Genomic DNA, 11,913 nt, shown 5'->3' on the forward strand with positions numbered 1-11,913 from the left:
GTGAAGCTGGAGACATTTCTATGAGGACTGAGGGACTTCAAAATATGATAGATGTGAGCTTGCTCTCCCTAAATCAAAAGTATATCACTTTATTAAAAGCCACTGGGCTTTTTATCATGGGAATACTGGAATCACGTTTTCTAAAAGTTCACTGAAATCTATTTGTTAACGTTTAATGAATGAATGAAAAGTAATTAAATAAGGTTTAAAGGTGTTTTGTTTTGAAAGCTACCGGAAGTTTATTGTTTTTGATGACGCGATATCTCAGTAACTGATTCCGGTGCTTTGTTTGTACTTTGGGGAAATTAATTGTGCAAAATTAAAATTTTGATGCTTTGAATCAGGCAGGGACAAAAGTCACACCACCCTAAGCCAATGGAAGATAGTTGCTCCGCGATGCGGCCGCTGCGCAGCTCGTCTCATTCATTCTGGCTAACGCTAGCTTTGTAGCGGTGGTCCACACTAACCTGACCAGGGTTTGCGTTTCTAGCCTTCGTTAGGTACTTTTAGCCGCTGGACCTGACTTGTATTGTTAAGATCCAGCGTGACTTCAGTTTTGTGTTTCCCGTCAGCTATTTAATCAGTCTCGTTTGGATTAGGTGAGCAACATTAATTGTTATTCCCAAAAATGGATTTTGAACATAAAGCGAAAGCAGTGGCCGACTGCTTGATGAGCTACAGGAAGGATGAGTCTGGATGGAAAGTCTGCAAGAAATCGGTAAATGTTTCTTACATCCTCATATGAGCTCAACACTATTTCCCTACGTTTTCCAGATACATGCTGTTCTCTGGTCTAGTGGGTTAACTGACGTGGCCCGCGTCGGTAGTTCAAAGTTCACAAACGTTAGTTTGGGATTTCTAACTTGAAAGCTTCGCTAATAACATTTTGCATCCCACTCATTCACCACAGAGAAGTAAAACGTGTGTTTTACTACTGACTAGAATACATATTGGTGGTTTGTCAGTACCGGAGTCCGGACTTTCCGTACTCGTACAGGTCAGCTGTTCACACAGGTAGGTTTATAGTATGGAAGCGTTCCTACTGCAGCTCTCCTCTGGATAAATCTGTACTGAGTCCCAATCCTCTGAACCCTTTGCACAGTACTCTGTGAATTTTATTTCTTATATCGATTCTCCTTCAGCCTCATTTATCTGAATTGCCTCGCTGTTCTCAGAGACGCAATTTAGTTTGCATTGAATTTTTGAGTCTCTAATTCACATTCTCCCGTCACAATGCTGGTTTTCACTGAAGTGAACTACCTGCATCTCTGTACAGAAGTTACAGTGCATTGTTAGATCATCCTGCAATTGCGACATGACAGTAATTTGCCTCACATAGTAAATCTGTCCCATATCTATAAAATGAGATCAATCTTATTTTCTCATATTTTTCTTTTGTCATTTAGTGGAACTTCTTTCCTCCTCCCTGCTAAGAGTTTCTGTGACTGCAGTAAAATCCCCTCCATCCATCACTGATCCCAGCTGACTTGTACTGAAGTAAAAAATAAATCCTAAGACTAAAACTACATTAAAGTGCGTTACCAATGAACACTGATTATACAGAACGTTAAGCACATTTTTATCAGTGAATGTAAATCATAATCTTCAGCTGATGGAGAAACAACTCAACAAGCAGTTTTTATTCCACCAACGTGATGTTCAGAGTTCAGCTGTGACTTTAACAAACTGTTGTTAAAAACTCTAAATATATCAGGAATTTATGCTATGACTTCCGTGATCTGAGCAATTGTTTATTATGTCTGTTGCAATGAATTATGGGACACTGTTCTCTCCCACCTTTTCATAAAGGATGGTCCAGTGTACCCTCTGCTAATGGAAGCATTGAAACTCCTTTCTTTATTATTTGGAGAATTGGAACAGCTCTTGTTAAGGCTGCCACACAGATACTTCCAGGTCACATCTCTCAGTTAGGAGCCTGCCGAATCAAAATGAATTCTGTTTTCTGGCAGGCGGTGACATTCTACTTTATTTAACAAAAATTCAAAAGAAAAAAACAGGAATACAGAGGAAGTCCAGATGTCATGGTTTCCTAGTAGCAGGCGATTCATGCACATCCATTTAAGGTTTTGTAAGTGAGTTGTTACTTCTATTTTTAGACATTTGTATAAAAGTTAAAAATTGAGGTTAAATGATCACAATTCAGGTTTGGATTTACACATCTGTCAAATTGCTTTGTATTTGTATGTGGATTGGAATTTGTGAGTCCTCAAAAGTTAGACAGAAATCACTGTACACTGTACAGTACATGACTATAGGTCAGGAGCAGGTCATCTGTTAATCGAAAGCTTGGCAGTTCGATACCTGGCTGCTCCAAGGTGCATGCCAAATATCCTTGGACAAGATGCTAACCCCAAATTCTCTGATGCACATCGATGTGTGAATGTGCGTGAATGTTAGATAGAAAGTTGTTAAATATAGAAAAAAAGAGAAAACATGCTACATAAGAACCAGTCCATTTATCATGCGTAAATCTTACATGTATGCATTTGTAACACTGAGGTAAATCTCTCTGCTAGGAGAGACCTGGCAGATTGCTAGCAGTCTCTGGTGGGTAAGTCTACTGGTAGAAATTCATCATCATCTGCAGGGTTTATTTAAGCTGATGCTAGCTGAGAGCAGAAAACGTTTAACTTAGTGATGAATTCAGATGACAAACTTCATCATTAGTTATTAAGCTGATATCAGTGTTAGCCTGCTGTTATCCAAGAAGAGTAGGATCAACATCAAAGTGTTCCACACTACCTGGTTTATCCATATTCAAATATACAGAGATTCGTTTGCATATACCTAGTTCAGAGGATGAGCCACAGGGATATTCAACCGTAGTGTTCCCCCATCTGCAGCTACGCGCTGACTGAAGAACATTAACCTTTAGAGGTTAATGTATTTGTGGGGTTTGTAACTTGTAAATCTATGTTTTCTAATAGAGGGTTGATGAACTGGTCTGTTTATTTAGAAAATGAAACGGGAACAGAGTGGAAGCCCAGATGTCACAGTTTTCCTATGGGACTTGAGATCCACAAATGTATGTTATGTTCATGTATTTTAGACACATGTATGCACAAGAAGCTTTTAAAAAGAAAAATGATTCGATTTGTGCAACTCCAATTAAAAAAGTTGCACACAGATGATCGCTGTTTATTTTAAATGTGTGCATCAAGTTTGGATGGACACATTTGTAAAATTGTTTTTTTTTGTATGTGAATTGAAGCACACATTTGTGTGTACCCAAAGGTCACACACAAATCACTGTGCACATTTGTAAATCTTACACACTTGTGTATCATATACATGTGTAACTCTTTTCATGCAAATTTCTCTGCATAGGTTTTCAACAGACCTGACACGGTCCAGTATAACCAAATGCTGTTCACAGTTATTGTTCCGTTTTCTTTGGCAGAACGATGTCATTGTGTCGTGGCGACCCTCGTCTGAGTTCCCGGGGAATCTGTGAGGAATCTGTCCTTTTTTCACTTCTTTTGCACTATTGGTTTCCTGAAGTATTAAGCACGCATCAAATATACAGATTAGTGCTTTTCTGGAGAAAACATTGCTGTGCAGGTGCAATAATAAAAACAGGCATTAAGGATAATAGTGACTTCTTAAACATGTCAAAGCAGAAATGCCTCAGAAAAACGTTTGTGCTTGTTGGGGTTCCTGGAATATTGGTTTTTTGCACTTCTGTTCATCAGTAATTGTAATCATACATTTATCTGTGGAGGATTTTATTCAACTTCTAGTTTAACTCAGATAAAAAAAATAGAGTAGTGTGTGTTCTTGACTTTAAAGTGCAGGTATCAAGGGGAATCTACCAGTTCATGGTGGAAATTCCCTTTTCAGTGCAGCTGGCCAAACGATAAGGAACCCATTTACTGGTTAAGAGACACAGATAGTGGACAGCATATACTCAGTTTCTTAAGATAAAACTAACTCCTTGTTACTGCCAGGGGCAGCACAAAAGTGACCCTCTGGGACTGATTTTTAGTTTTAGTGTTCTTATTTTCCACCAAGTTATCAGTTATGTTACTAGTTAGCTAACAGAAACCAGTGCAAGTCTGTTGACTGCAACCAGCCAACAAACCCAATGATGTCACATTCTGTTCTGCCACAAGATGGCGTTAAGTGATTCAAGTTTTTAAAGCACGTTTATTTCTTAAGTCCAGCTACATAGACAAGTTTTACATCTGTGTCTGTTTTTGAGGGCAGAGCTAGGACCTGGCGTGCACATATGTGGACATCACAGTTTGGGTTGTCTAGGCCAAAATACAAAGTTTTGCTCTGGGGCCTGATATCCACGCACGAGGACATAAAACTACCACTGTTCTTTTGAAATTTAAAGCGAATGTCCTCATATGTGGATCTCATCTTTCTCAGAAACAAATATTAAAAAAAGCCAAAACATCTAATTCTTTGTTTTTACATTCATCAGGTCCCAAAGAGAAATGAAAAACGAAATGAAAGAGTTTGGGTCTTAGGAGCTTAAATATGTGTAGAATATAAATTATTTCATTACACTGGCCTCATAATGAAAGCTTGTAAAGTTACAGCAGATCATTATTACTTATCCTAATGTCTGATGACGATATGAACCTAAAAATTGGCATATAGCTGAACTGCATTGCATAAATCAGAGTGTATTATTATGCTGAGTTCTTTTATTCGTGTAGCACAAGTGTACAACAACAGTTGTTTCAATGTTCTTTACAACATAAAGTAAAGACCCTACAAAATGATCCAATAATCCTCTTTAAGCCAGAAACTGGTTACAGTGGGAGGAAAAACTGCACTCAGGAAAGACACTGAGGGTAAAAATGGGCTGCTCTCTAATTAGATATCTTTTTTTTAAATTGATCATTTCATAGCTCCTATTTAAAGGAATCAGTTTGGAGCCATTGCAGTTTTCAGAAAAGCTAGTGAGTCCACTTTACATACTTAAATGCAGAGCTTTAATAATGCTCAGTGCATCACCTGCATGCGAATGTTTTTGCAAGTGGCATTTCTAACAGAATGTTTTGCTTCTGTTATCTGTGTGCGTAGGTCAAATTGTTTTCTTATACAACAGTGTGGTAGTCCTGCCTTCATAATCTTCTCTCCTCACTATGTGCCATTATCTGATTACACTGGCAGTTATAAGGGTGACGGGATTGTCAACGGCACTCCTGAAAAAGTGTGGGAATGTCTTAAACCGGTGCCCAATGGACTCAGAGTCAAATGGGACAACAATGTCAAAAGGTTTGAGGTTCTGGAACAAATTACAGAGGTGTGTTATTTTTTGTCTCCTTTCTGTTCAAACAATGTTTTGTGATTATTTTCATTATTATTATTTATTTAACCATAGAGTTTTCATGTACACTGGGGGAAATACTTATTTGATCCCAAGCTGAAGTTTGCACAAAAACAAATGTTTTTTGTTTTTTTTTTCAATTTACAGTAGTTTTCTTTAATAACAAGAGACTGAATATCAACCAAAAATCCAGAAAAACACATCACATAAAGGTTATAAATTGATTTGCATGCCTTTGAATTTCACTGAGATAAGTATTTGATCAATCAGAATTCAGTCTCCCACAGATTAGTCATCCAACAACATACTACTGATCTCAACGTGTTGATGAAATGAGATCGATGAAAATGACACCTGTTGGTGCAAATATTTGGAAATGGAAGAAATATAAAATGACAACAAGTCTCTCTTAGTCGGGAGTCCATGCAAGATCTTGCCTCATGGGTAAATCATGAGAAAGGTGCTGGACCAGTTCACAGCTACATGGGAGAAACTTGTTAATGATTAAGACAGATTAGGGGACCATGACATCAAGAACAGCATTGTTCGCATTATGCTTTGGGACTGTTTTTCTGCTAAGGGTACAGGACAGTTTGACTGTATTGAGGGGCCAATGGACAGGTCTGTGTACCATAAAATGAGTCATCCAGAATGACGGTGATCCAAAACATACTGCAATGGCAATAAAGGAGCGACTTAACACAAAACGCACTTGGTCATAGATTGGCTCAGCCAGTCTCCAGACCCGTTTTCATATAGAAAGTCTGGAACGAGTTGAAACTTCAAATTTAGAGAGTTTCTAGAGGAGTGGGCCAAAGCCCGTCCTGAGATGCATGCAAACCTGGCAACCAGGAAGAGTTTCACTACAAAGTCGTGTTTGCTTGGATCAAATACTTTTTCCCCTCAATAACAAGCAGATCAGTTTCCAACTTTTATGTAATGTGTTGTTTCTCTGCATTTCTGAGTAACTATTCTGTCTCTCTCTTCATTAAAATGAAACCACCAGAAAAATTAGGAACTGTTCATTTCTTTGTGAATAAACTTATAAATGCAGTTGGGATCAAATCATTTTTTGCCCCACTGTAGTTTTCCCCTCACATTCTTTAAAGTTCCATCAAGTCATTCAATTTTTAATTTTATTTAAAGCTGCATCAGTTTTTTGTGTTTTGTTTTGTTTTTGCTTTCCTCAAAACTATTTGGAAATCTTATATTAACCAGCATCTATTAATAAGTAGTATGAATGAAAGCACTTCTCACATCTCTTGCCATGGTTACGTGTTTGTCTGTTAATGAAAACTGATAAATTGGACCAATTAGGAAAAGTCACTTACTTTATTTTAAAATGAAATTCTTGCCTGGTGCAGTTTTAAGTGCTTATGCGCTTCACTTGTTCCACATTTGCTCACATTACAGCCGCACTCCACAATGGGTTAAATGTATTTTTCACCTCAGAGTTCTACACACAACACCCCATAATGATGAAATGTAAAATAAAATAAAATAAAAATGTTGGCTTGAAATTCTTGCAAGTTTATTAAAAATAGAAAAACAAAAGTAACTTAACAGTCTTTGCCGTGACAGGTACAACTGAGCTCGGGTGCATCCTGTTCCCACTGATCATTTTTTAGATCTCCACCTGTGACATGTTCAGTTAATTGGACGTGATTTGGAAACGAACACATCTATCTAAGATCCTCTGGCAGTCTATGTCAGAGCACAAACCGAGTCATAAAATCCAAGGAATTGTCTGTAGACCTTCAAGACAGGATTGTATGAAGGCACAGATCTGGAGAAGCGTACAGGAAGAAATCTGCAGCATTGAAAGTCCCAGTGAGCACAGTGATCTTCATCATCTGTACATGGAAGAACTTTGGGACCACCAGTTATCTTCCTAGAGCAATCTGATCCTTAGTCAAGGAGGTGACAGTCCACTCACTCTCCAGCATTGCTATGTGGAGAGAGAATGAAAGCCACTTGTTTGTAAAAGGCATATGACAGCTGGAGTTTGCCAAAAGGCACCTGAAAGACTCGGATTAGAGAAACAAGATTCTCTGATACGATGAAACAAAGATTTAACTCTTTGGTCTGAATGCTAAATGTCATATCTGGAGGAAACATGGCACGCTCATCACCTGGTCAACCGTCAAGAGACAGGTGGGACTGAAAGATATTGAAGTGCTCCTGGTTTACCTCTCATTACATCTGAGAGAGGGTAAAAGTGCTTAATGTCTACAGGTGATACAGAGTTTATCTGTGTGTCAGTTTGCTATTAGTGAATCATCTTTCATTTTAGTCAAAAATGACAGAATCAAACACAGAATCCAAAGGTGTATGTGATTTTACTCATAGTTAACTGCTTCTTACAGGTTGCTCTATTCGGGGCCTACTTTTCCAGACCACTGTATCCTAATCCAGTTGGTTACCAGGTGCACGGATTTAGAGGAGAGCTACTGATAACTGGTGTGACTGAGAGGAATGCTTGAGCATAGGAACACTGGCAAATGTTCATGTTGGGTCTGTGTTTCCACAAGTCCCGCTAATTCTAGAGACTTATTCATCATGAAGAAAACAAGACAGTCGATCGATCGATTATTTGCACAAGGGAGGCCTCGTCTGTGTCCACCACGAAAGTGACCCCCAGATCTGACCACCTCCTGCTACCTTTTATTGGGAGACAGTTCACACAAAACACGTCAGAACAAAGCCACGCCCCCTTGGTTCTAAGACAAAGCATTTTATGTATATGTGTGGACTTGTGTAAGAGTGTGTGTGTGTGTGTGCGTGAGACCTCCTGCTGACCAAAGGGTCGTAAACCCAGGAAGTTTACATCAAAAGAAACAGATCTTTCAGATAGGATGTATCTACAATAAAACCTCCCCCAGCACAGAGTGGTTGGAGAGGTGGTCAGGATCAAAGCTTTGATCCTACTGCTTGAACTAAGACTGTACAAATTTAAGAAACACAATGGCAACATTCAACAATTAGACTTAACATCTCAGATGGAGCAGGGTTGGCAAACAGAGGGTTGAGTAAATTTGCAATAATTTCAAGCAAACTTTTTGACTTTGTCATTATAGGATGTTGTGTGTGGAGGTTAGGGGTAAAAAATACTTTAATTCATTTTGGAATAAGGTTGAACCATGATAAACATGATAAACACTGCGAATACTTTCTGGATGAACTGATATCAAAATGTGGATCATATTTGTTCTTTGTTAAGCTTTATTGAGTACGTCCCCTTGTCGTCCACTCTTGTGCAGGACATCTCGATCTGCCGAACAGTCACGCCCTCTGCAGCTATGGGCATCATAGCACCACGAGACTTTGTAGATGTTATTTTAATTAAGCAATACGAAGATGGCAGCATTTCTTCAAATGGTGCGTAATGACTCAATGTTTGTCTCTCACTCTTCTTGTACTTCTGTCTTTTTTTACTCTCTAAGGTTGATTGTGATGCGCACTTAAGCACCGTTTTTACTTCCATGGCTCTTTGAGATGTTATGATGATTGGGATAAATCGTGGGAGAAATAATTATCTGATCGCCTGTAAACTTGCACAGAAACGAACAGCGTTGGCTGCTTCAGCACCGTGCTGACCCAATCATGTGGTTAGAGTCAGAGCCAAGTCAGGTTAGTTTGAGGCACACAGTTTACGGTGCCACTCAACATGTCGTCCACCTCTCAGTTTTTGTAAGCTGGGTTGAAGAAACGAGTGATTGATCTTGAAGGGTTTTTTGCACCATTTTAGTTACATTTTAGCAAAGAAGCTCAGAGACGTACAGATACACAGATGGAGGCCCGAGCCTCGGCCATAACAACATATCAAAGCTTATGTGGTGATACTGTCTGAGTAGCGACACTTATGGTTATACCTATATTGTTATATACCGCAGCAGCTTTCTGCAGCGTAATGGTGGGTATAAATACAAGTGTCTGTGAAATGAGGTTTCGGCAGAGGGCAACGCGACCATTACAGCGAGTATACTGTGGCCTTTAAGGTGCCCATATACCCTCTGCAGTGGTTGCTTCGCTCGCCGCCCCACAGTCATCACACAGATGCAGTCATTTATACCCGCCGATAAGGCACAAGAAGACGCTGCAGTTTTCTCCTAAATGATAGGTATCGCCACTCAGATAATATTGCATCATACTTGCTGATAAAGTCGAGAAGAAGTCAAAACCAGAAGCCAGGACTTTGTCAAGTGGTTGCTTTTTGCAAAGTTCCTTCCACAAACTCAAATTTGTAAATGGTTGCAACATCTTCCTCTGTGTGTCAGTGTATCTCTGAAAACGGTGGTTAAAAAAACCTGCATGATCGTACACTTCTCTTCAACGCACCAGGCTGCAAAAAAATAAATAAATAAATGGTGCAAGACCGGCCGACGTGCCACAAAAATGATGTCTTGCAACGCAGGATGTGATGTGAAAATCGCCATGTGACACAAGCAACACGGTGAGCATAAAACAGCCTTAGGAGGAGCAGCCAGGAGCAGTGTGTGTGCCGTTTGGGCTGCTGCAGCCGTATACACCAGTACGCTCGTAAAGTGAGAGCAGTACGACAGCACTCTGACAGACAGCCCAAGTTCTAAAGACGACGACACTTGGTGATGTAAAGATGTATGACAAAGAAGCAGAGTGGTATACGCAAAGACAACTAACTTTATGAATCATTTTTTATTATTTTAAGCAGTGCTGTCCATGTGCAATGCACAGTTGACTTTTACCTGCACAATGCAGCGCATGAACAGTCTGGGACACTTTCTCCCTGACAGTGATATCACAAATGTCGACTTTATTGTAAAAGACATGATAACAGTGGAGTTGAAAATACTGGCTGTAACTGGATGATTAAAGCAGCTGACCTACTCCCTGGCCATAAAGTCAATTCAGTTTTTGTCGTGAATCGCTGTGTGGCAGGCAGGAGATTGGACCAAATGCAGGACTCACGGACATTGAAGGAGAGAACTGAAGAAGGCAGCTTTATTTTGGCTGTAAAACTCTTCATACAGAAAACAACCTGAAAACAGGGAACTAGAAATACCAACGTAAATATATACACTAAGACACTGGAAACCAGAGCTAGAAACTACAAGGAGCACAGAAGGAAAAACAGCATATTGAGGGTACGACGCGACAACGAGCAGGCGAAGACAGAGGACTAAAATGCACAACAGAGAAATCAGGGAATGGGAGACTGGAGGGAAACACAGCTGGAAATAATCAGGCAGACGAGACTGGGACAGAAGCTGAGCACAGAACAGAACTATCAAAAATAAAACAGGAAGCACATGACAGGGACAGCGATGGGGTTATATGGTGCTACAAGGTCATTAAGATAAGATGGGGCCTGATTATTTAAGACCTTGTATGTGAGGAGCAGGATTTTGAATTCTGGATTTAACAGGAAGCCAAAACAGGAGAAATCTGCTCTCTCTTTCTAGTCCCTGTCAGGACTCTTGCTGCAGCATTTTGGATTAGCTGAAGGCTTTTCAGGGAGTTTTTTGGACTTCCTGATAATAATGAATTACAGTCGTCCAGCCTGGAAGTAATAAATGCATGAACTAGTTTTTCAGCGTCACTCTGAGACAGGATATTTCTAACTTTAGAGATGTTGCACAAATGGAAGAAAGCAGTCTTACATATTTGTTTAATATGTGCGTTGAAGGACATGTCCTGGTCAAAAACAGACATAATAAATAAATGAATAGGACATTCGTCAGAGAAAGGTATAGAAGAAAATAACTGAGGTAAAATCACTATATTATCAGAAGCATTTGCCTGTTCTGAAGACGCCATCAGTTTCAGTGATCAGTGGAGCGTTAGGAACTACAATGCAACAAACTGATGCAAAATATGCTGGTTACTGTTCATATGCGTGAGACATGCAATAGCATTTTTATTGTGATGAGGTTAAAGTGCACGTTTACATTGTTACAATCTAATATTCTCAAAAACGTTATGAATCTTTGATTTATTCTCACATGGACCGGTATAAATAGACTCATATGGTTATGTGCTTGTATCTTTTGTGTGATATCAAAAAGCTACCAATACAATTCACCCGAGCTGCGCTCCCCAGTCTGGCTACGTGAGAGGATTCAACCATCCCTGTGGTTGCATCTGTGTCCCCGTCTCAGGGTGAGTAACTAAACAATGCATTTCATTTGTGTGTGTTTGTGTGTGTGTTAAAAGTTTCTCTCTTTTTCCCCCTTGTTTTTTCCAGAGAGCCCAACAAAACCCAGGTGCTGACTTTTTTCCAAACCGACCTAGGAGGCTACCTCCCTCGCTCTGTGGTTGACTCATTCTTCCCCTCCAGCATGGCGGAGTTCTACAGCAACCTGGCCAAGTCTGTTAAATCACTCAAGGACTTTTGACACAAAGAGTTCAATTCCTGCCTGAGGGCTGCTCACGAGTAGTTCAGATGTTCATGCCATTTTTAACAGTCTAAGTCAACAGTAACGAACAAGCTCAGATTATCAGATGATCACATGAACATAGACGTATTTGTACACGTGTTAAAAGCATGAAAAACATTCCTTTTTTATGAGAATAGTGTGGCATTAGACATTTCCTCTTCTTACTTGCGTGTATAGTAAACATGCACATTG

The 11,913-nt window shown here is 39.6% G+C and overlaps 1 protein-coding gene across 2 annotated transcripts; it reads left to right on the plus strand.

Moving 5' to 3' along the window:
- Nucleotides 1-292: 292 nt before the first annotated feature.
- stard5 (StAR related lipid transfer domain containing 5) lies at nucleotides 293-11,913 on the plus strand. Of its 2 annotated transcripts, XM_085358773.1 has the most exons (6): nucleotides 293-718; nucleotides 3,422-3,471; nucleotides 5,149-5,281; nucleotides 8,566-8,683; nucleotides 11,350-11,443; nucleotides 11,529-11,913. In XM_085358773.1, exons 1-6 carry the CDS (start codon nucleotides 629-631, stop codon nucleotides 11,677-11,679), a joined length of 636 nt encoding a protein of 211 aa, XP_085214899.1. In that variant the 5' UTR covers nucleotides 293-628; the 3' UTR covers nucleotides 11,680-11,913. The 2 variants fall into 2 exon arrangements, with proteins under 2 accessions (XP_085214899.1, XP_085214891.1); XM_085358765.1 differs by lacking the exons at nucleotides 293-718; nucleotides 3,422-3,471 and having other exon boundaries at nucleotides 4,958-5,281.

The sequence above is a fragment of the Diplotaxodon limnothrissa genome, linkage group LG1, assembly GCF_057381915.1.
Source record: "Diplotaxodon limnothrissa isolate DT_005_m linkage group LG1, D_limnothrissa_male_GT1.1, whole genome shotgun sequence".
In the NCBI taxonomy this organism is placed as follows: Eukaryota; Metazoa; Chordata; class Actinopteri; order Cichliformes; family Cichlidae; genus Diplotaxodon; species Diplotaxodon limnothrissa.